This window comes from Pongo abelii, chromosome 4, assembly GCF_028885655.2.
Source record: "Pongo abelii isolate AG06213 chromosome 4, NHGRI_mPonAbe1-v2.0_pri, whole genome shotgun sequence".
NCBI lineage: Eukaryota > Metazoa > Chordata > Mammalia > Primates > Hominidae > Pongo > Pongo abelii.
Window position 1 is genome coordinate 176,630,925 of NC_071989.2, and position 25,870 is coordinate 176,656,794.

At 40.2% G+C, this 25,870-nt stretch overlaps 1 protein-coding gene across 17 annotated transcripts in view; it reads left to right on the top strand.

Annotated features, from left to right (window-relative positions):
• Positions 1-25,870, top strand: part of TENM2 (teneurin transmembrane protein 2) — a 1,285,801-nt gene that overhangs the window by 772,357 nt on the left and 487,574 nt on the right. For 3 of the 17 annotated variants that reach the window (XM_054556194.2, XM_063724371.1, XM_063724372.1), the window contains exon 1: positions 1,265-4,172. The exons of the other annotated variants lie outside the window; for them this stretch is intronic. In XM_054556194.2, coding sequence (XP_054412169.2) covers positions 4,034-4,172 — 139 coding nt within the window. In that variant the 5' untranslated portion in view covers positions 1,265-4,033. Of the gene's footprint in view, positions 1-1,264; positions 4,173-25,870 lie in introns of those variants that run through there. 17 annotated transcript variants of the gene reach the window in all.

The following is a 25,870-nucleotide window of genomic DNA, read 5'->3' on the forward strand; positions in this document are numbered from 1 at the left end:
TTAGTAGAAGGTAGCCATAGGGAGGGAGAGGAGTGTATGTGAACTGGGAGGAAAAATGATGTATTCCAGGAGTTGAAAGGACAGGGTTGCCAGGGTGGAGAGAGGAAGCGGGGGAGAGGAGGGAAATAGATGGTAGGAACTGGGCAACGACCAGACCCTACAAGGTTTCATGGATCACCTTAAAGAGGTTCTTAAAGAGGTAAGACCCCTGTGGACTCTACCTTAACAAAACAGGAAGCCAGCAACATATGTTTAAGAAGGGAGTGTAATGACCAGATTTGTTTTTAAAAGATCATCTTGCCTGCCATGTGAATAAAGGATTATAAAGACAGTAAGAGTGATATTGAGAGGACCGATAGGAGGTTGTCACACTGCAAGATGGCATGATGGCAGACGATAGCATGATAATTTATCCTTGTCTTTTGGGAGTTTACAATCTAGTAAGGGAGTGGACGTGTGTACACAGAATTATTACATTGTCGCGTGTGATAATGCCATGAGAATTAAGCAAGATAAAGTGAGAGAGAGAGGTCACTTTTTGCAGAGAAAATCAGGGAAATAGCTTCTTACATGACAAACAGGATCCAAGAAATGTAATGGCCTGAGGTTGGTTTTGTTTTGTTTTGGGCTTGTTTGTTGTTATTTAGATTTTTAGATACAACTGTTTCCAGATTAAGAAATTGCTTTAAATGTAGCTTTCCCACTGTTTTGTTTTTTTTTAAGCTTCACATCCACATACATTTTCTATTCCAGTTCACATTATCTTTGTCAGGCAAGAAGAAAGCAGGTTTTATGGTTATATATGTAATTCCCTTTTAGACTGGAGTAAGTGAATTCCTCTGTTTCTCTTCCAGGTCATCTGTCAGTCCATAAAGCCAGGAAGAGGTTAGAGACAAGTCTTGTCTTCCTAAGGATGCATAGTTTCTGTGAAAATAATACACACACACACACACACACACACAGGCATGTGCGCGCACGACTGTGCAAATAAATATGGATATGATGCTTTCATCCTAAGAAATTCAGAATGAATTGCTTTTAGAAGGACTTACACAAAGTTCTCCTGCAGCTCTTGGGGCCCCTTCTTTCCTTCTTTTTTTTCGAGATGGAGTCTCACTGTCACCCAGGCTGGAGTACAGTGGTGCAATCTCAGCTCACTGCAACCTCCACCTCCTGGGTTCTAGCAATTCTCCTGCCTCAGCCTCCTGAGTAGCTGGGATTTCAGGTGCCCGCCACCATGCCCAGCTAATTTTTTTTTTTTTTTTTGTATTTTAAGTAGAGATGGGTTTTCGCCATGTTATCCATGCTGGTCTCAAACTCCTGACCTCAGGTGATCTACCCATCTTGGCCTTCCAAAGTGCTGAGATTACTTGTGTAAGCCACCGCACCTAGCCTATTGGAGCCCCTTCTTGAAACACCTGTGTGAGCACCCTACTTACCATCTACCAGTGACCACACCCACATAGGGTTCTATTTCAGTGAGACTACAGAGCCAACAAAGTGCACTAGTTAGCTGTGATGGAAAACCTACCAAGCTTTACTGATGGATCTCTGCTGAAAAGAAGTAGGCTAGGTTATACTGAAACCATGAGCAAGAAAAATGTTCAGCTGGTCATGTTGGGAGTCATTGGGAATATTCTAGCCCATGATTTCATTCACATTGGCTGAACTCTCAGCTCCACCTATATGTGAGCGTGGCTAAGTCACCTAAGCTCTCTGAGTTTCTTTGGAAAAATAAAGTGGTTAGGCTGACTGATCCCCCAGGTGTTCTGCAAACTTAGTTTCAGGTATAGATTTCCATCCAGGAGAGCTGTGAACTGATTTTACAGGTTTAGCCTAGCATTGCAAGGATTTAGTTATATGGGTCTATACACAAGAGAGTACTTGAATGTGTCCTTCATACTGATGCCAGAAAAGTAGAGAGAACTCCTTAATTCCTCTAAGTATCTAGAAACACATTTTTTAGCCAAGGGGAAGGTTGGCTATTTGAACGGGAATTTTGACTGTACCCCGTGGTTTCTACAATTAAAGAAATGGCATATCTGGACTTAGATAATGGTTTCCTAGGAGTTTGCATTCTTAGACCACACCCAGAAAATTATGTTTCATTTGAGATTATGCAATTTAAGGATGTTGACAAATCTGAATGCATCCAAAGAAAAATGATAAGGATGAAGAAAAACCCAGGAAGACTGCTATATACGGAAAAGTTGCTAAAAACTTGGAAGGGATGGTCTGAAGGAGATTTAGGGATACATTACAGCTGTCTCAAATATCGTGGAGAACTGTCAGAGGAAAAGAAATGAGACTGTCCTGGCTCTGTATTTCCTAATAGACCTGGGGTAAATCGATTGAAATTGCCGGGAGCTTAATTTGGGCTCAGTGTGGAGAAGAAATTTCTGACAACAATATGTAGCCAAGAATAGGATGGAATCTAATTTCCCTTGTGCAAAGAGTAATTAGGAAGAGACTGGATGTTGATAATATTGATTGTGAAAAGCAGTGAGTTGTGTTTTTATATGTATTAATGCAATCTTCATGATAACCTGTTGATGTTGCTTCTGTTATTATTTCCATATTACAGGTGAAGAAACTGAGGCACAGTGTGGGTAAGCCACTTGCCTAATGTCACACAGTTAGTAGGTGACAAAGCTGGGATTCGAACTCATGAATGTTCTATCGTCAATTTGGGAGGCTTAAACATGCTGCCATGTTGCCTTCAGGTGGCCATCACATAGATGGATAGTATTTCTGCCCCGGGTTTCCAGAATGGTCTTTGAAGAGCTCACTGATGATGGTGTATTCCATGGTGCATAACAGACAGATTCTGTGGTAGTACCTAATGCAGGCAGAGGTGCCTTCCTGCAGGTGTGCCAGAGTCTTTGGTAATGAGCCATTATGCTCCATCCGTCATTCTGCTGTAATCATGCATAGTCATCCTGTTTCCTTCCTCGCGGTATATGGAGTTGGGATGCATTGTTTCTTGGTAGAATTTACTTTGTCTGCCATATTGATAATATCCACTTCAGCAGCTACACTATGATATTCCCTTAAAAAAAAGAAAATTACAAAAATATCCAAAAGCCCTACTTTTGGGTTATGCAGACTGCAACTATACTTTCCTTCCAGACATGATGGATAGTTGTTTCCCTATAAGAGGCTGCACCTTGTGTGAGTGTTGGAGAGAGATCTCTGCTTTATTGGCCCTTTGCACGTTGGGAAACACAATAAAAGAGGTAAAGTGCTTTCCAGTATAGGAAAGGAGAAATAATCCCTTTCAAACTTGATCAGATCTATCTAAAGGTAACCGACCAGGAAGGAGAACTGACCCCATTTCACATACAGGTGCTTTAAAATAATTTCACAACAGGTAGTTAAAATGTAACTATGCTGTGCTGTCAATCACATCTCGTCCTTCTGGATTTTAATGCTTGTTTTACTTGAGGGAAGATGATATTTGAACATTCTATAGCATCCGTCAACAGGAATGCACACATGGTTTCAAATAAGGGTTTTCAGCCTTCTGAAACCAATTACTTCTGCCTAAGTAGAAATGCCAGAGCAGAGATGTGTCAGCAACTAAGAGGATAATTAAAAAAAAAAATTAAGTATACAAAATGATGTCAGAAAACAACAGAAATTGTGCATTCCTGCACACGCATGTACACACATGCACATGAACAAATCTTTTTAAGAGGTATTTAAAAAAAAAAAAAAAAAAGTCTGTGTCAAACAATGTTAACCCAGAAAGATGCAGAAATGTCAGAGACATTACATGGGCAGGACTTGCGGTTGGCATTTGGCTGTCAGCGGGGGAGGCGTCCTCCCCAACTAATTCCTCAGGAACCTCATGCTGAGGCTGTCTACAGGGAAGGGAGCAGAAAGGGAGGAGGGAGAGAACAGATATTGCCTATTATGTTTTTCCTTCCCAGCTGGAGAAGGCCTCAGCTGTGTCAGACTGGGACTGCTGGTGATTTTTCTGTAGTTAGAGGGAAACACAAAACGAAGAGCGGCCCACTCCCAGCTAACGCTGATGGTGAGCCCACCTCTCCTGATCATTAGCGTTGCTGGCACAATTGAATGCAAGCCAGATCATCTCTTATGGAGACCCGGCAGTACCTCACCTCAGTCTGTGAGTTTTCTCCATGGGAAGGTTGTGATGGAGTCTCTGGGTAAGGATGATGGATGTGCATGCAGATGGGGTTTTGCAAGCACCTGTCCTCACTGACAGGGTAGTTGGAGTATTTACTTTAACCCTTCAGTGGGTACCAAGGGAGAGATGGGAGACTTGACGGTGAAACTATTTGATTTCGCACCGCAGTTGTCTTACAGTAGTTGTGAATTCTTCTCACTGAGTCTAATTTCTAATTCCTATCAGGTTGTTGATCTGAATTTTTTTTGCTACCTTCATGATATCTGCCAGGTATTTCATCAGAAAAAAAAAATTATGTGAAAATAGATATAAATATAAAATGGAATTTATTAACTGTAAACATCTGTTAAGTCAAGCATCCTGTGTCTATTGCTGAAATACTCTTTCAAGTGACTGTGTCTGCATCTGTCACATTTTTTTCACCCTCCAGAGACCTATTTGCGGTAGCTCTCTGTGTACTAATGAAAACGTGGGATTGGCTTTACCCTTTATTGTAGCTTGGTGTTAAGACATTTTTAAAATAGGCAAAAGGAAGACAGGGGAAATGATCCATTCTGTTAGCTGAATTTTCTTCAAAACATGGATTAGTCTTGCTGCTTGTATGTGATATTTAGCATGCTGAACAGGTTTTTGTGGAACTCCTGGTGTCTTCTGCTGCAGGTGGCTGGGTTTGTTGACAAATCTTCAGGTGTACCATTTGCCTTCAAAGAAGGTGCTGCTGTCTCATCAGTATAAATGGAGTGGTAATAACCCCTCACTTTTATAGGGCAACGTATATTTTACAAAGTATCTTCACTGTATTATTGAGTTGCTCTCATTTTATTAGGACATCAGCCCTGTGTGGCAGGTATTCCAGTTGTTACTAGCTCCATTTTTTAAACAAGGAAACTCAAGGCAAAAGACTCATCCAGGGCCACACCGTTAGAACTGGACATGTTGGTATTTCAACCCACTTCAGTTCTCAAGCTTTGTTTTCTTATGTATATGAACTGTGGGTAGTATAGACACAACCAAACAAACATAAGTTGCTGTTTCCATGTTGTATGATATATATATATAATATATATATATATATATAATCCCACTTCCTTTTTGCTTCCTTAAGCCACACTAGGCACAGTTATGATGCAGAATGTGTTTAATTTCAGCATGCCCCACCTCTCTTTTCCACAACTCAACCCCACAACACAAGCTCATACACACACTTCTGTTGCTCCCTTGGTTTAGGAACATGGGTTCCTGAGATGCTATGGGTTTCTCCTCATTTAAGGAGAAAATCATCAGTAAATCTGATAGAATTTATAATACCTCTCATGAGTCCAGAGAAAACAAAGTGATGGTTCCACAGTGGTGCAATTTCATTTTCCTTGATCTGAGTAGAAGAGATATGAGGCTCCGGGAGGAAATCACCTCATCCTTTGAAACCCCACACTTCAATTATTTCAGAAGTTGGGAAGAAGGGCATGTATCCCCAGAAGCTAGGGAGGACAGATGCCCTCATGGAGACTCTGTGTCTTCTATTTCAACAAGCATAGTGTTCTCTCAAGAGTCTGCCAATGAGAAACCTTGAGAACTAGGAGCAGCTCACCAAGCACCTGGGAACACATTGTAGGACAACTTAGATAAGCACCACATGATCCAGGGAGACAAGGTCATCCCTCCCACTCCCACCCCCAGCTTTGCTCCAACCAAGGCCATATTGCCAAACATCTGCATTCAGTGACCAGTTGCACTTGGCCACTGGTTCTTTGAGAGAACACAGGGTGGGTTTTAAATTGCCCTGACATAGACCCCCATGAAATCATGTGAGACATCTCTTTCTGGGTTTTCCAAATATGCTTGGCAGTACTTTCTTATACACCTTTTCTTTCTTTTTTCTTTTTTATTATACTTTTTAATTTTATATTATATTTTTTATTTTTTTTATTTTTATATTTTTAAATTATACTTTAAGTTCTGGGGTGCATGTGCAGAACGTGCAGGTTTGTTACATAGGTATACATGTGCCATGGTGGTTTGCTGCATCCATCAACTCGTCAGCTACATTAGGTATTTCTCCTAATGATATCCCTCCCCTTGCCTCCCACCACCCAACAGGCCCCACTATGTGATGTTCCCCTCCCTGTGTCCATATGTTCTCATTGTTCGACTCCCACTTATGAGTGAGAACATGCAGTGTTTGGTTTTCTGTTCCTGTGTTAGTTTGCTGAGAATGATGGTTTCCACCTTCATCCATGTCCCTGCAAAGGACATGAACTCATTCTTTTTTATGACTGCATAATATTCCATGGTGTATATGTGCCACATTTTCTTTATCCAGTCTATCATTGATGGGCATTTGGGTTGGTTCCAAGTCTTTGCTATTGTGAATAGTGCTGCAATAAACATACGTGTGCATGTGTCTTTATAGCAGAATGATTTATAATCCTTTGGGTACATACCCAGTAATGGGATTGCTGGGTCAATTGGTATTTCTGGTTCTAGATCCTTGAGAAATCACCACACTGTCTTCCACAATGGTTGAACTAATTTACACTCCCACCAACAGTGTAAAAGCGTTCCTATTTCTCCACATCCTTTCCAGCATCTGTTGTTTCCTGATATTTTAATGATCGCCATTCTAAGTGGCATGAGATGGTATCTCATTGTGGTTTTGATTTCTCTAATCTCATATACCCTTTCTTTTGCTTCAGAAAGAGAACAAGGGGTTTCACATTACAAGAATTCTTTGTTGGAACAATTTTAATATTCTAAAGTCTTTTTCTTAGAGCATTCAAGTATGCCTTGGTTACCCTGTGCCATGGACAAATGCCCTTCCACTTCAGCCACAGTTTACCTTCATGCATCTGTCAATACACAAGTGCAAAGTGATGTAGAATCTACCAGAGTTTGCACTGTGGGGTTGTCTTTTATACTTTCCTTTTTAAAGTAATCCTGAAAATCTCTTAGGAAATTGATGGAGGGTGTGTTCATAAAACCTCACAGTGTCAGAGTTGGAAGGCAGTCTAAATTGCATGTGGTCCCTGTAGTCTCATTATGATGACCAAGAAATCATTTCCCAGGGAGGCTGAGATTTGTCCCAGTTTACCGTGATGGTGACTGTGCTGCATATTTTCTGTTTGTCCTTCACATTCTTTCATTCCATCAATATCTTGCCCTCTGCCCTGGAAGCTGACCCTATAGACTGGATCTGTGGGTGCTCTATCCTCTAGCTGATTACTGGATTGGCTCAATGGGAAGAGATCAAAGATCAGAAGATAGAAGGTGGAAGAGAGAGAGGCAGGGGCACTTCCTACCAGCTTGGAAGAGAGAGAGGCAGGGGCACTTCCTACCAGCTTCCTCCTTGTCATTGTGCTATAGCCGGCTGTTTTTCTGTATCTGAGACAGACATTCCCAGGTAGCCCTCTCCATACAGTCTTCTCTTTCTGGGTTCTTCTAATCACTTCCACTTTTTTTTAGCTGTAGATCATTGCATGTTAGCTTTTATAAGCACTTGCTAGTTGTTAGGATTCACATTCTGTACATGGAAACATTTATTAGGACTCTGGTTCTGTAAGTGAAAAAATTCGCTGATTTTCTTGAGCCATGCACACTGCCATCACTTCTGATTTCCAGAAACCTTGACCACAACTGTTTAAATAGTCCCCTTATTAAACTCTCTTATATTGCCAGGTTTGGGTGTCATCTGCTTTCATGCTAGGACCTTGATTGATACAGAAACAGCTAAAGCTAAAACTATAGCCCAGCTAGTTCTCTGTCTCCTTAACCCTATTCTATTTGCTTTTACACCATACTGCTTTTACTATGGATACCTTGATACTTTGAATAAATAATAATTGTTTCATAAACACACAATTTTGACAGTAGATAACAGTAGCATGCAGTGGTTAAAAACATAGACTCAACATCTTGGGTTCAAATTCCAGTTCTGACACATACTAGATTACTTAACTAGCAAGTTGCTTAGGCTTCAAATCCCAGTTTTGACACATACTAGATTACTTGGGTTCAAATCCCAGTTCTGACACTAGATTACTTAAGTAGCAAGTTGCTTAACTTCTCTGTGTCTCAGTATCCTCTTTCATAATAATAAGGCTATTGTGGAGATTAAATCATATCAGTTCCTTCAAAGAACTTACCACATATGAGAGTGTTAAATGTTCATAAGTGCTCAGCACATGGCAAGTGCTCCATAAATGTTAGCTTTTATGAGTGTTGGCTGTTTGTTAGGACTCACATTCTGTACATGGAAACATTTATTAGGACTCTGATTTTGTAAGTGGAAAAATTTTCAGATTTTCTCAAGCCTTGCACACTGTCATAAAATTTCATGAGGATAAAGTCATCAGTTCCCAGGAACACTGAAGAGTTACAGGGGAAGTGGGGAGGCGCAGGTAAGTGGGGGTATGTATGAGTCACCAGAGGGACGTGAGGAGAGATGGGAAAGGAATGTAGACAACATCATGATGGACAAGCCTGGATGTGCCGGGAAGCTCTAATCCACCTGGGAGGGCTGTGAATCAGTCCCCTTCCAGCAGGGTAGGTGTCCAGTTTCTGGCTGGTTGACCTGGGAGGAGGCCACGGAAGCTGTTGCCCCATCAATCTATTGTTGAGAGATACAGCCATGAGCCTGGATATTCGTACAACAATAATAATGCAAGAGCTAGTTCACAAAGGTGCTGACAAACCCCACCTGGAGACAGTATTTCTTTAGCTCCAAAGTGTGAAATAAAGTGTGATTTTTTTAAAAAACATAGATTCTGTTTTTCAGATATTGATTCTTTTTTTTACATATTTGATGAATATTCAGAAATGTGAAATTGATTATACTTGAGCATGGTCTTACTTGAGCTTACTAGAGCGGTAGCTGTACTTAAGCTCTACATCTCTGGGTAGTCACTGTGGGTATTTGGAGAGAGGAGCTAAATGTCTGAACTGACTTATTCAAGTAGAATGCTATGCCCAGCTCTTCACTGGTTAAAACTCCGCATGGTACATTTTATCCTCAATGGCTTTGCTCCTGGTCTCCCTAAGGGTGCAATAAATTGTGACTTCTCTTACCTAGAACCAGTCTCTTCTCTCCTATCATTAAATAGGGCACTGTCACATGCCTCTGAAAGAAAGAGAAATTAAGTCATCCCCTCCTTTGTTCAGGATGGTGACACTCTCTGTTATTACTTTATGTCAGGCAAGGAAAGAATTTAATACACTGTTGGAAGGCATTGGACATAGGAGGAAGTGCATGGTGCTCTGTGGCCTCTGTGGTTAGACTTAGGCCCTAACATCCAATTGCAGGCAATTGAGGCTTCTCCCACTTGTTCCCTTTCTCCTTGTTTTCTCTTTTGCCTTTATTAGAATTTTTATTATTGGCCTGATTCTGATCATTGGTAATTGTCCCTAGAGTGGACAGCCAGTTTGATTTAGGTAGACTTGTAAATAGGTAAGTGTCAACAACAGGTTCCACAAGCAGCTGCCTTCTTATTGTTGTTGTTGTTGTTGTTGTTTTGAGACAGAGTCTCACTCTGCCACCCAGACTAGAGTGCAATGGCATGATCTTGGCTCCCTGCAACCTCTGCCTCCTGAGTTCAAGTGATTCTCCTGCCTCAACCTCCCGAGTAGCAGGGATTACAGGTGCCCGCCACTATGCCTGGCTAATTTTTGTATTTTTAGTAGAGATGGGGTTTTACCATGTTAGTCAGGCTGATCTCGAACTCCTGACCTCAGGTGATACGCCCACCTTAGCCTCCCAAAGTGCTGGGATTACAGGGGTGAGCCACCGCACCCGGCCTTACTGTTCCGTTCATGTCCTGCTGCAATGTCCATGTCCTTGCCCAACGAGTGACCCACTAAATGTCTCTGTGGCGGAAATGTCCAGGTCTACGGGTGACTAAGATAGTGAGTGAATGCCTTCTCCCATCTACACTTGCTGCTTTTCCTCTTCTGTCTTTTGTAAAAATGAATCCTACTCTGAGCAAGCTGTTGAAAAATAAAGATCATCCTCTGTCTCATCCACCATCTTCACTGTCAGTTTCCTCTCCCCTGCTTATTTTCTTACTTCTACTTTTGTTTTTTGTTTTGAGTTTCTAACATGCTATGTAATTATTGATTATGTGATTGTCTGTTTGCCTCTACCCATTAACATATAAGCTCCACCAGGGCAGGAAACTTGTTTGTGTTATTCACTGATCTACCCCATGAACCCAGAATGCTGTCTGATGCATGGTAGGCAGAATAAACGAGGAAACAAGTGTCCCAAAGAGGCCACACCAAGAAATTCTTCAACCTCCAAAAGAGACCCAACATTATATTTCTCCACATTGAGAAATATGGACTGCTATTAGAAAAAAAAAATCATCCTAAAATCATGTTCTATCAAAATATCAAATATCAAAAGGGAAAATATCAAAAAGGAAGTTTTGCTTTTTAACTGGTCATTGTTTTAGTTTTAAATTATTAATTTGAAAGCATAAAATGAAAACCATCAAGTAGCACTTACACAGACCCACAAATGGCTCTGCAGACCATGGATTGAGGACCAGAGGCCTAATGAGAAGTCACAGAATTCATCCCCAGGCCCTCCAAGGAAACTGGAATTTCTCCCTTCACTCCTCAAGCTTCTGAGCAGCCGTACAGAGCTCTTGTGGCCTTGCCATTCCTCATTCCATAGACACATTCAGCAATTATCATGTATCTGCTGAGCCAGAGATAGAAGCACAGAGATAGTGCCAGAAGGGCCACTTCCAGCAATATCGCTGATTGAAAAAGTTTCCTCAACTTTGAATCATCAATAAGCTTCAACCAATGAGCTATGAGTGCCACTGGAACCAGCAGCTCAGCTAGAAAGAATTAAGCAGATGCAGAAGCACTGCCTGACTTGGGGCTAGCCTAAGAAACACATAGTTCTTGATTCTCAGATGGCTCTTTGGAAGAAAAATCAAAGTGACTAATTTTTAGTCTCTTTCTCTCTCCTCTCTCTCTCTCACGTATACATGCATATAAACACACACGTGCACATGCATGGATACGCAGGTGTCAGGTTTTCTACAAGTGAGCTAAGACTATACCTGGCTCCTTAGGAGGACAAAAGATCCCCTCCTGCACATCCCCAAAGACCTTTATTTCACTCTTAGGTGTGGGAGAACTTATTTCTGTCTAATCTTCTGCTTTTCAACTGCGTAAAGCATCAAAGCTTCTTTATCAGGTAAGCTAAACTACATTAAGGATCAAAAAGAACACATAATATTTGTGATGGCCAATCATATTCTAGAGAGATGCTTCCCTCCCTTCCTCTCATTATTTTCGTCTATTTCTTTTGCCCATGTGAAACCCTGTGTGATTTAAGCAGCTGCTCCAGTCTGCAGTGCTCTGGTTGTCAGTTGGCAATGGTGAGGTTAGGCATGAAAAGCCAATTTTAGATATTCTCCTGGTATTGATCTCCGCTTATCAGAAAGGCTTTTGCTGTGCCAGTTCACTTCTGTGCTTAGGCAAAGTCTTTTACAGATTTACCACCACAACTTATTCAATCTATTATAAAGTAGCAGCAGCATGCAGGGCGTTTTTCCCCTTTCTTTGACCCAGTTTTAAAAACATCCGGCTAAAAATGCTTCATTAAGTTTACATAGAGGTTGCAAGGCAATCAGGATTACTCCTACAGTTGTGGCCAGAAGAATTTCTACAAGTCCTCTACATCTTCCGCTCCAAAAGCTGCTGTCTTTGGGGCTACAGAACATCTGCCATGTGCAGGAAATATTTTACCAAAATTCAATTGAACTGTCAGACTTTTTTTTTTCCACCCTTTATTCCTTTTCCATTATCACTGATTATCCAGCTTATAAATTCCTGGTTCACACTTTCTCTTTGACCTGACTTCTCCCTGTAGAGCAATTCCGGAAACCGGGACTGTGGCCCTAATGCACACACTATTAAATATTGGCACTCAAAGTCACAAGAGTGTATTCCAGCTCTCTTGCTGAAGGCAGCTGGTGCAAGGCTCACTGCTTAGCGAAAAATGTGGTCAAAGCAAGTGAATGCTTTAAAAGATCTTTTAAGAAGTTAATACTTGGGATACCTTGGTTCATATTCCATCCTGTCTGGTGTGGCCTTTTGATTTCTTACCTATGTGGACCATAGAGAGCACAACTTTTACCAACAGGCTTTTCCCAGTTCACAAGTCTAAGTCATTTCATTCCTTCACGTTAGATTCTTTATGCTGAGAGTTTCAAATGGCAGCCTCAAGCTCCCAAGCAATCAGCAAATGTCAAATGTCCCCAAGCACTGCAACCAGCTGAGATACTGAGCCACTGCCTGCTGAATGAAGATTGTATTATTCGTAGTATAATGTTTCTGGTGGGGTGGGGAATAGAAAAGTCAAAGAAAAGAAAAAAAGATGCTGTTCACAGACACAAGCACAATCGTCTTCAATTGCCCAGCATTGTCTAAGAACCAAAGTCATTCTAACATCAAATCTGGGGAGAGTTTGCTAACTTCATTATCACTCATGCCTCGAATAAATGATAAATGGCAGTGCGCGCTTCTAACTTTTCATGAATTTGTTTTAATACCTAGAATTTTTCTTCTAGGTAGGCTGAACTTCCCTCACTTTAAACTGTCTGTTTACTTTAATTAAGCCTTCCTCCGGCTCTCCAACTTGTTGAGCTTGACAAGCATTAATTTACAGTGAGCATTTTTTTTCCTTTTTCTTTCTTTGATTTTTTCAACTTTAGCCCTCTCATCCTTGCCTGGCAAAGAACCCAATGAGTAACTGACAAGCAACTTATTACTAATCCCAGCTTTCTTCGTGGGAAGGTGTCTCAATCAATACAAGTCAGAATTTCCAAGCCACTCCTGCTGATAGTGTGCATTGGGTGTCTCTGTGTGGGCTTCTTAGCGTAGGCATCTCAGATAGGATCTGGCAGACAGGGAGATGCTGAAAAATTCTCAACTTAACATTCCAGCTGTGGCAAAGAGGGAAAAAAAATATACTGTTAGGGGTAAATTTGGGAGACTGCTGAGTCTTCCCTCCACTGCTTATACCCCAATTTTAAGCTACATGCTGCTATCCATTCTTTATGTCCTAGTCCAATTTGACTTCTGAAAAATTTTCAGTGACCCTCCCTTTCCCTCTACCACCCACAGTTAAGTAAGGTTCCTCGTCCCTGCTCTGAGAACACCATCTGTTTTTTCCATCATAGTGCGTCTTATATCCTATTTAAATTAACTTAGCAATTTAATTTAAATTGACTAGATTGTCAGCTCTCCAAGGAGTGAGAAAGCCTGTCTTATTGTCATATCTCACCTGGCAAATCGTAGCTTCTCAAGAAAGAGACCTCTATTGAGTATGATTTGTAAGCTCTGTGATCTGGAAGCTAGAGAGAGCTCCCACTCTTGCCTTTGTGTTTCAGACAGTGCATTGAGTTACACGTGGCAAATTTACCTGCCTCTTTAGATCTAAATAGAGCGCATTCTTAGGTGGAACAGGGGCACTTGGAGACGGTGGGCTGGTGAGGATTGACTCTTTACTGTCTCCAGTCTATCACCCGTATGCAGAGAAGATCAGGGCCAAGATGCATATTTATGATCTCTGAATGAATGTGCCTTCCCTACTTGCCCACGGGGAGCTCTCCCCTGAGTCTCGCCTCTGCCAGCCACACTCCTGTGCTCTGATGGATGGAGCTGACTGGGCAAATTGCTATGCTGATGAACTGCTCAGCTACCTGAGCAAATGTTGCAGAGAGATCTCCAGGGATATACCACATTTTAGAGAAGGATTCATCCCAGCCTGGGGTGAGCCTTTTAGCCCTTAGCAAGCTGAGTATGGTGGGGTAAGGAAGATGAAAGGACTACAGTCTCAGTTCTCACTTTTCTGCAACCTGAGTGCCTGTCCTTGGGCTGGTGAGAAGCCTTATTGCATTTTTCACTCCTCCCAGAAAGTTATTCAAATTGAGACCTAGAGGTCTGGGTGTCACTATGCTCACTGAAAGAGCAAAATCAAGAAGCTGAACGGAAAGCACTTAAAGGGAGGATGCATTACCTTAAAATATGCAGATGGAAAACTGACATTATTGTCAATGTCAGAAGTCACCTTTCTGAGTAAACATTTACCTCTGGGCAAATGCAGGGATGTGTTTCTTTCCGTTTACAAATGACTGGGTATGCAAATGCAGGGGGTTAGAGTTGTGCCCCAGAAGGTGCACTTGTCTTCTTTCATCTATCCATAATGAGGAACATGCAGGAATCTGTCAAAAAAGGCATCATGGGCTTGATTTGTACCTTCTAAATAGAGGGGATTTCAGTGTTAAATCTGCCAGCTGGTTTTGTGCCTAAGTATTACATCAGTCTCTTGTATGATCTTGCATCCTGTGTAAAATGCAATATTTTGGCCTAATGGGCAGGATTAGCACGAGCTGGGAAGCCATAAATGAAAGTTTCTTGTTTCTAGAGAGCAAGTTAGAGCTTTTATATTATCTGCCGTGGAGCTCGGTGAATTTAAATGTATCTCTTGGGCTTTGGTAATATTCGTGTTAATGTCAAAATTGATCCCATTGTTATTGAGATGTGTGGTTTCTTCAGGCCGAAGATGCACAGAGCCTGTTGCCAGGGCTGATGAATATATGCACCGGACACATTCTTTCTAACCGTTTCTCAGAACCAAGTGATGTTGTCATGTTATCACGGTGCCTGCTACCATATTCTCTTCACAGGTCTGCATTTTTCTGTAAATCGCTTGTAAACTTAATTGATATGTATTGAAGACCTACTGTGTGCCTGGCATTTTGTTTGACTTTGGGGATCAAGCAAACACTGTTGCAACAGTGGGCAAGATCTAGGCTCTTTTCCCATAGGATTTATCCCTAGAAACACAGAGAGAGAGACAATAAAATAAATGAACAAGCAAAAATATTATAACTGAATATTTATGTTACTGTTATGTGGACAAAGAGCAGGAAGAGAGAAGAAATCACGATGAGGGGAGCCACAGGATCAGCTGATGACCAGGTGGTATTTAAGCTCAGACAGGATGAGGCGAAGCTCACCTTGAAAATAGAGAGGGAAAGAGCTTTCATGACAAAGGAATTAATATGTGCGAGTATTCTAAGCTGGGGAAAAATTTTACATATTTAGAGCATTAAATGGAGCTAAGCATATCTAGCATAAAACAAGGGGACACAGTGGGATGATATGGAATTAAAGAGACTCCCGCAGATAACAGATCACACAGGGCATTGTAGCCATGGCAGAGTTTATTATTTTATCAAAAGTGCAATTAGAAGCCATCGAGGGATGTTTCTTAGTTCAATTTATGTCTTTACAAAGTATATTTTTACATCCATTCAAATGGCTATTATCAAAAGAATTTAAAAATAGGAAATAAGTGTTTACAAGGATATGGAGAAAGTAGAATGCCAGGCATGATGGCTCATGCCTGTAATCCCAGCACTTTGGGAGGCTGAGGTGGGCAGATCACCTGAGGTCAGGAGTTCGAGACCAGCCTGGCCAACATGGTGAAACCCCATCTCTACTAAAAATACAAAAAAATTAACTGGGTGTTGTGGTGCATTCCTGTAATTCCAGCTACTCGGGAGGCTGAGGCAGGAGAATCAGTTGAACCTGGGAGGCAGAGGTTGCAGGGAGCCAAGATCGTGCCACTGCACTCCAGCCTGGGAGACAGAGTGAGACTCCATCTCAAAAAAAAAAAACAGAAACAAAAAACAAACAAAAAAAAAACTAGAACCCTCAAGCATAGCTGGTGGGAATATAAAATGATATCATTGCTGTGGAAAAAAGTGTAGTGGTTCCTCAAAACATTAAACGTACAATTACCATATGATCCAAATCCACCTCTGTATGTATACTTGTCAAAATGAAAAGCAAAGACTCAGACAGATATTTGTACACCCATGTTCATAGCAGCTTTATTCACAATAGCCAAAAGATGGAAGCAACCCAAGTGTTGGTCAACAGATGACAGAATACACAAATGTGGCATACACATACCACAAAATATTATTCAGTCTTAAAAAGGAAGGGAATTCTGACACATACTACAACATGGATGAACCTTGACGATATTATGCCAATTAAAAAAAACCAGACATGAAATGACAAATATTGTATGATTCTACTTCAATGAGACATCTTAGAGTAGTCAGATTCATTGACATAGAAGATACAAAGGTGGTTACCAAGGACCAGAGAAATGATGGACTGCAGGGTTATTGTTTAATGGGTATGGAGTTTTGGTTTGAAAAGACAAAAGAGTTCCAGAGATGGATGGTGATGATGGCTGCCCAACAGTGTGAATGTACTTAATGCCATTGAATTGTACACCTAAATATGATTAGAAATATAAATCTTACATATACTTTAACACAATAAAAGAAAATCACTATATTTTATGCTAGATAGAAAGGAAGCAAAAGAATAATAGGGAAAAGAGAAGAGGCTACTGCTCTAGTTTATTATTAAGACTATGATCACTGAGTGGCAATAGAGAGGCAGAGAATCTCAGGATTTAAAACATTTTAGAGGAAGAGGCTGTAGGACTTACTTGTGGATAACATTCCAGTTCTTTGTATTTTGAACTCTGATATACTTGAAGTCTGTAGACCACACTTGTGGGGGTAAAAGACTGGCAAAATCCCTTTGACTGGCAGATGTGTTTAAGCTTGACATCTTGGTGCATCACAAGGAGAGCTTTATTTTTAAACTCTTTAGTAGTCTTGGATGGAGTATAGGAGTTATTGCTGTTGACATGTGAATATTTGCCTGAACTGTCATACAGCTCATGTCTTGAGATTTGCAGTGATAACTAGCATGTGGCTAGAGTTGTTCATTCTCTCCCTTATTAGTAATGCGCGTCTTCCATTAGCATATGCAACTAACTACTCCAGTTCCCCTGTGCTGTGTTGACATTCCTTGTAATGATTTATTATCCAGGCTAAATAACCCTCAATATGAAACAACAAACATGCCTATGTTTGTGTTTTCCAATGGTTTTGTTTTCCCTTTCTTGCTTCCACATAAGTTGATAGTTCTTTATGTGATGATTACATGCTATAGAAACAAGCAATGGGAAAGCCCACTAGAAAGGTTAAGAATGTTGGTAAGGTTTATTTTTAAACAATTGAAAATCCACCAAACTTAGTGACATCCCCCATTAGTGCCTTGGAATTTAAAAAAATAATGTAGATTATCAGGAAAATGTTTGTTGTGTGCAAACACTCCATATAAGACTTAATGATCTATGAAAGGGCCACATTTGGGCTTCCTGTGGAGCCTCCAAAGGCCTTAGAAGCTTTATTTTATTTATTTGGGATGTTTCCAAGATGATCTCAACCATCAGGAGCACATAATGGTTATGAAGTGGTAGAGAGTGGTGGTAGGGATCCCAAGCTCTTAAGTTAGACTGCCTGAAATTATATCCCAGCAAAGCCACTGACTATGTGACCTGGGAGGATTTACGTAAGTTCCTGAGCCTCAGTGTCCCTCTTCTATAAAATGGGAACATTAGCCATGCCTTTCTCATGAGATTCTTGTGATGATTAAGTCAGATAATAAATGTAAAGCTCTTGCAACGATGCCTATCTTAGAGTAAGTTCTCAATAAAGGTTAGCTGTTATTGGAAGTTCTCAGCCTCTGTTCCCTGTAACTTGGGAGACGGGATGTATAGATAAGAAGGAGGAAGATTCTAGAGGGTGCGGCTCATGGTCACTTTCTTCCCCCCATCTCCTAAACAGCAGCCCTGTTCTGGGTATCAAAAATCTGAAATAGTGTTACTTTACAGTTAAATCAACAGAAAATTGTTCAGTTGATGTTGAAAACTATGGAATCTCCTTTTTAAAAAGGTGACTTTCATGATCCTCCTCTTAATGCTCTCAGTTTTTGTACTCTCTTTAGTTTTTATTGACATCTCTGTCATGGGGCAGCTCATCTAGACAAGTTTATTGGAGGCAAATGATAGTGATGACTATGGTGCTTTGCACACAGATTGTCAATAACAATCTGGTTGTTTGGGGAGCACTTAGAGATGTGGTTCATGCATGTGTGAACCTTGTCAGTGTACGTTTTGTGCCATTTAACTGATAACATTTCATCCTCACTCACTCTAGTCATTTTATTTTGTACTGAATGTATGTAGTTACATTTTAGTCACCATGATAACATTTAACATCATTTTGGACACTGGGGCCTTTTCATTGGCTAATGATAATTTCTGTATGTTAACATCACAGAAAACCAATTGCATTAGATTTTATCCAGTTAAACTACCTTACCTGGCTTACTATGGCAGTTTTGTTTTCTTTGTTTTTCTGTCCAGTCGACACTTAAAAACTAAACTGGTTATTCTTGCCGCAGGCTTTTCCCCGATAGAAAATTGTTATTGATGTTTTGTAAGTATCATATTCCATTCAAAGGTAAAAGGCTCCTTCAACTTCCCATTTTTCCTGTGATTTTTTTCTATACTGTGCCTGCAAATCAACACTCCTGGGCTCAATTAAAATATGTATTTAGCCACTGGACTTGCAGAGAAGTGATCAAACTTGAATAGTAATACCCAGGCTATTGCCTATGAATACAAGGATTGTGTCCATTGAGGGATGGCTTTCAAGACAATGGCCAGTGAACCCAGGATGCCTGTGAGATTATTAGAGCTTGGTGTGGGTCTAAACCTGAAGTTTGCTAGTTTTTTTTTTCCCCCAGTAAAGACAGAGTTTGTTGTTCACTAAATTCACAATTGTATGGCTAGAATGTTCACATGGGAAATTCAAAGCTACTTTCTATCTTCCCAGTGTCTAGTGATCCCATCTGCCAGAAGTTTATTTTCCCAACATGTGCTCCAAGGACCTAACACATTGCATCAGGATAGCACTAATATTTGTTGAGTTCTTACTATGTGTCAAGCCCTCCAGTCCTGGCTGTGGAAAGAGTGATGAACAAAGGTAGGCACGGCCCCTACCTCATGGAGAATCCATTCAAAGGATTGGAAGAGGGAGTGATGTAGTCGTGGGAATCAATTGGGCAGAACAGCAAAGGCTTAGTGATTAAGAATGAGTATTCCAGACAAGGAAAGCAGGATATACATGACTCTATGGCAAGTTAGACAGGTGGCAAGTTAGACAGGTGGGGAACGGGGAGAAGTTACAGATGGCTGCAGCCAAGGAAAGCAAGGTCCAAAGTGATTCTGGAGAAGTGATAAGAGCCAGTCCACCTAAGCAATGTTAGGAGCTTTGTCTTGACTTTTTATACCAACCTTAGTGCAATAATAGGTACTATTGATATTCTTTTTCCAATGTTTAAGCAAAAGTGGTAAACTAACTTCATTCCTTACTTAGGAAGCGGCAGAAGTGGGATTTGAACCAGAAATTGCTCTTGTAACCACCACGTTGCACTTCCTCTGTAAGATGCATGCCTAAAATTTTTATGGAGTTTTGACTCACAGCATTATTATCCAGTGTCAATGTGGTCTTTCTATAGGGTCTGTTACATAAGTCTGCCATTGGTTTGCTTTTCATTAAAAAGAAATCTAACTTCTGGAAGAGTAAACGGGATACAACACAGTAAACTTCTGAACAGCTTTGGTTATCTGTACACTGAATCCTGGATCTCTAAGACTCAGAGGGAGGCTTACAATGAGAGTTTGAGGGCTGTTGGTCCCACTGGGCAGGACCATGGCTGAGAGAGGATAGTACAGCTTTCTTAGCAGGTTCCAAGTTGTAAAGCCCAAAATTAGAATTTAAAGGAGGCAAAAATTGTATATCAGAAAATGTTTCAATGCACTCAAGGAATAAAAATAACCTGAGATTTAATATGAAGAGAAGAAAGAAGAGAATAAAAGAAGAAAGTAGAGGGGAGAGAGAAGAGAGAAAAAGAGAGCAACATCACTACATTATAAGGCTACTTCAGTCGGTCTCTCCCTCTCTCTCTCTCAACTTTTAGTTTGAAGCTAAACACTCGATAGATTAGCCCAGCACTAAAGAAAATGCCCTCTTTTATGTGTGAAAGCTTGGTAATTGCTGCAGAAAGATACTTAGTGGCTCCTAATATTCATATAATCACATTAGTTTTGAATCCTACCTCAGCAGAGGATGTTGGAATAATCCAATTCGTGCCTGTTTACCTTGTCTGTGTGTTCACTTTTTTTTCTAGTCATTTTATCTTTTCTGTTGGACTCAGTAGGTGCTAGCAACAAAGCTACCCCAGTATCTTAGAGAACAAGTCAAGTACTAATTCAAAAAGGAAGGAAAAATAGTAGATTTAAATGTTTGAAGAAGAGTAGGGTTTTGTTTGTTATTTTGTTTTTGCTTGTTTGCTCCTTTGCATTCTTGGTAACAATTGAAACAATTCTATGGCTGTCATCCTATGCTACTAAAATTTTCTTGGGCAGTTAACATCTCAATTCATAGGCAACTGTCTCATGACCAATCCTCTCTGAGCTTTGAACATATGGCTGCGTCTGATGGCTTCGCTGATTTCACCAGGGAGAGTTTTAGAAGATCTCTATTTGAGGGGGCAGCCATTACACAGATGAGTGATACACTGCTGGAATTAATTATTGTTGCCAAGTTTAAGGATTGATTCATTCTCAACTCAGAGCCAAAAACTCATCTTAAAGCTGAAATGTTTTTGATTTGCTGGGTCCAGCTCCCCTTCACAGACTCTCTAACCTAGCACCATGTGTGTTTTGCTGTTGAGGGTGAACTACGTATCCAAATGCCCTAGTTTGAAATGCGCTTTCTAATTATATAAATATGGTGGCCATACAGTACCTGGGATTTATAATTAAGGATGATCTTACCTTGCAACTCCAGGCTTCCTTTTTTTCTGTGAAAGCTTCCTTTCTTCTTGAAATGAAAGTGGCATTTCAGCCATCTGTTGTGGGCTGCTGTCAATAAAAGAATCCAATCACATTTTACCCACATGATTCTGCATGAATAATAAACTTGGTCTTTATAAATTAATGTGTGTTCCCTGGAATTTAGGAGTGCTCTTCAATATTTCTGAACTTTCCTAAGATGAATACCACTTGAGAAAATAATATATCAAAAATATTATAATAATTGCTGGAATTTAATGGAGAAAAGTGGCAGAGATTATGGGTGAAAGCTACAGGTCAGTTTTGGAAATCTACCTAAAAGCATGTCAGTTGGAAGAGCTTTTTTCCCTGACCAATGTATCACTGTCAGGACATCACACTTATGGCTTGATTAGCTTTTTTAGGCAGCATGGCTCTCTATTCATTGTGGAAGTTATCCCAGTGGGCATTCTCCTAGGTTTCCCTGGGGAAAGGGTACAGGCCAACGTCCCTCATTTTATGTTAGGACTTTGAAGTCTGACGTTTTCAATTACATACCAGGCCCAACATTTTCTTTGAATAAAACACTTACCAAGTATCAGACCCACTTTTTTTTTTTTGCAGTTTATAATACAAAAAGTACCCTATTAATAGTTTGCTTCATATAGATTGTCACCATGCCAAGTTTAAGCACCTGTAATAGCCAGGCTTGCATGTTAAATAGAATCAGTATTCTGTTAACCAGAAGAACAAATAAAACCATTCTCAGTTTTCCATATGTTTAACCTCCTTGAAACTACTGACAGGTCTTTTATTTTGGAAGTATATTTTACAGGGAAGGAGACTTCCTAAATATGATTTAATTCTTTTCTTTCCTCCAGAGAAATAGGATTTAAAACTTTGTACTTGTACCCTCCAGAAATGGCTCAACCAAACAGAGTCAAAATATCAGAGCAGTGAAAAAAGATGCTATATTGTTTCAGACTCAAGATCTATCTCTTGTGATAAAGAGATTTAAATTCTCACTGCTCACCAAGCAAGAGCCAATCTGAGCCATGGAATATATTGAAATGATAGAATGCTTTCAAGTTTAGCATTTGTGTGTGTGTGTGCTCCATGGTTGAAAATTCTGTTGGAGAAATATGGTTAGACTATTTTGACAATTTTTAACCTGCTTAAATTGGATTTTTTAAAGTGCACAAATTGATGTTCTGCCTACTTGGAGAATGTTTTAAAGATATCAAGACTTCAAAGAAAAACAGTGAGAGTAAATCAGATGCAAACATCCCTGTATCCATCCTAGCAAAATTAGTTTAGTATTTCCTAGGGCAATGCTAAATTAGAATGATGCTCAGGCATTAGGGCAAGTACCACTGGTAATCATCGTTTTTGTTATGGGGTGGGGGGTGGCTGAGAAAAGAAAACATATTTTCCTATCTTGTAGGAATCACCAAATGGCATCAACTTCATAGATATTTTCTGAGGATACAATTGAGAATTCTTAGTGTCCCTGCTACTGTCATAGATAATTGTGTCATTTTCAAGTCTCTTGGAATTTGGGGTGTTGGGTGGCCTTTGTTACCCTTGTTGTTCTTTCCTGTCCTGCTATTTGGTCATCAGATATCATTCTCTCTCTTATTGCAGGGTAAATTAGGTTCTGAAAATGGCAACGAGTATTAAGACACGATTTCGGCTCCAGAAGCTGAAAGCATTTTTTTTTTTAAATGAAGCCAGAGAGATGGAGTGATCTGCTTGATAATAAAGCTTAGCTTTAATGCCAGCTCCATGCTGTTACAGCATATTACTAAACAGCAAGAACTGTGGCACAGATGTTGTGGCGGCCATATTTTACACCATCCAAAAGGTCATGTCGCTTGTTATTACATTCAGAATCAATATTAAGTGAGCGTTCCAAATTTCAGCTGTCAGTTGAATTTATTGCTGCAAACCAAAGCTGAAGGGTTCTCGACTGTGATTCAAGCAAGCTAACAAATTAACTAATATAAGGGCATGCCTAGAAGATGCAGGTGACCCACATGCCAACAGCAAAAGCTTGGTTCTTACATTGCTGCAAGAAAGAGCTGCTCCAGCTGCCAACCAGAAACAATTGTCATCTCAATAATAAAAGGGAGGAAGGAAGGGAGGGAGGAAGGAAGGAAGGAAGGAAGGAAGGAAGGAAGGAAGGAAAATTAATTCTCAGGTGGAGTTAATTCAGGTGAATGAGATATCCTGAAGGCAGCTTCTTGAGATAAAGTATGATGTATGCATATCTATCTGACAATGCTCAAGATCACAGTTAACACCCCTTAGAGTTTACTTGCATTGCCAAATTAGTCCAAAGATCTGGCCACCTACCCTTACTCCATAGTCTTCTTTAGACCTAGACATGGATGCACTGACCCAGGTGCTAATCGGACTATCCTTTTTATCTCACCATGTATCATCTCAACAGCTACATTAGGGAGAGTCTTTCTTATAATCAGCTCTAGAAAAGGTACACAAATATCTAATAGATGAACATCCATTTAATTCATACATGGATACCCCAGGTTGCCTAAGATGGTTTATTAAATGGAATTTGAGAATTCCAAGTTAATGAGAAGAAACTATAGGTAATATCCAATCACTAGGTCAAGAGGGGATGACGAAAGTCTCAGAAATGCCATAACAGTGTATTCTGTGCACAATGGTGGATGAGTAGGAATTTTGAGGACTGTCAGCAGCAAGCCTAAGTCCCCATGCCCATGATTTTCTCTGAAATAATTCTCAAAACATATCCTTAAAACTGTCTACGTCCATGACAGATTCCCTCCAGTGCATCTGTTAAGACAGTGAGTGTCGCCCAGTTTGCAAGTGGTCCAAGGAATGCGCTGGGGCTTCTTTGGGTGTGAGGTTTTTTTTATTTTTATTGTTTTTGAGATGGAGTTTCACTCTTGTTGCCCAGGCTGGAGTGCAATGGCGCAATCTCGGCTCACCTCAACCTCCACCTCCCGGGTTGAAGCAGTTCTCCTACCTCAGCCTCTCAAGTAGCTGGATTACAGGCATGCACCACCACACCCAGCTAATTTTGTATTTTTAGTAGAGATGGGGTTTCTCCATGTTGGCCAGGCTGGTCTGGAACTCCCAACCTCAGGTGCTCCGCCCGCCTCGCTCTCCCAAAGTGCTGGGATTACAGGTGTGAGCCGCTGTGCCTGGCCAGGGTGTGAGATCTTACAAGACCACCTTGCAACAAGTAAGCAGGAGGAAACCAGATTGTGTGGCCCTTGTCGGATGGAATTTCTCTCAAGAATCTCCCATCACAGTTGGAAAAAAATATCCTGAGATTTTGTACAGATAAATAAGTCTCCAAACTGCTGGTAATGCAGAACTAGGTTTAACTGGGGCCCTCAGCTCCCTGACAAAAGCAGGACTCACTTTTGGGTGTTGACTCTTATTCTGCCTTCTGTTACAAACGCCAGTTATAATTTTTAATTGACTTTACTAGAAGTGTTTAGGAAAAAAATCTGTAATTCTAATAAATAAGTACTTCAGTCAAGGACTATTCATTATTCAAGATTCAATAAACATTTTCTGAGTACCTACTCTGGGCACATTCTGTGTTCAGTGTTCTGGCATTAAAAAAAAAAATAAACAAGACATGGTCCCTATTCTCAGAGACTGGGAGAGAAACAGGCATATATGAGTGAATACAATGCAGTGTAGTCAGATGTAGTTTAAAATTCTGTTACCTTAGACCCAGCAGGTTTATTTCTAGGAATTTATCCAGAGAAACAGTGTGCAAAATTGTGTTTAAATGAATGTTAATTGTATCGTGGTGACTGGCAGCTAAATAGGTGCTCAATGACTGTTTATCGAGTAAATAAATATTATTTTGAACCATTTTCAAGAGCAGAGATGGGAAATTCTAAATGTAAAACAAAGAGGATTGGTTAAATATGACATCTACAATTAAAATAATTTGGAGGAATAAATATTTGTGAAGAATATTTAATGGCATTAAAAAGAATTCCTAAATATATTGTTAAGTGAAAGAAGCTTACAAAATAATGTATGAATTATGATTGTGGTCCTGTGAAAGGAAAAAAAAATCCACACACACACACAGAAGAGAAGCATTCTTATCCTATATGACTAAATCGAGTGATGGTTTGACTAAAAAAGTAAAGCAAGGAGTCATAAAATTCAGACTATATATATCAAATGTTTTAACTTAAATATAGAAAAATAGGCCAAGCATGGTGGCTCATGCCTGTAATCCCAGCACTTTGGGAGGCCAAGGCAGGTGGATTGCTTGAGTCCAGGAGTTTGAGACCAGCCTGGGCAGCATGGTGAGACCCCATCTCTACAAAAATACAAAAATTAGCTGAGCGTGGTGGCGTATGCCTGTAGTCTCAGCTACTTGGGGTCTGAAGTGGGAAGATTGCTTGAGCCTGGGAGGTCAAGGCTGCAGTTAGCCATGGTCACACCACTGCACTCCAGCTTGGGCAACAGATGAGACCCTGTCTGAAAAAAAAAACATGTATATATATGTATATACATATTTTTTTTTCATTAACCTTATGCTACACTGATCTTAAGGGGCAGGGCCAACCTTTCTCTTTGAGTGTGGGATTGTTTCTTTCTTGCATAAACCACTCCCATTAGGCAGCATCTATGATTTTCTATTTCAGTTCTTTAAAATAGAACAAGAAATTAAAAGGCTTACGAAGAAGTCTGAATCCTGACTCCTTCTAGATGTTTACATGTTCCCCATCATTTTTTCCAGTTGTATCCATACCTAATTTGACAGCATTGTTTGTAGCAATTTGCATGCATTGAACGTTTTTCAAAAGACTGAACTTAAGAAAACACTTTGTTTTTACACTATTTTATGAGTTCATGCTATATTTAACTGAATTGTGAAATTAGATTAAAACAAAACTGGC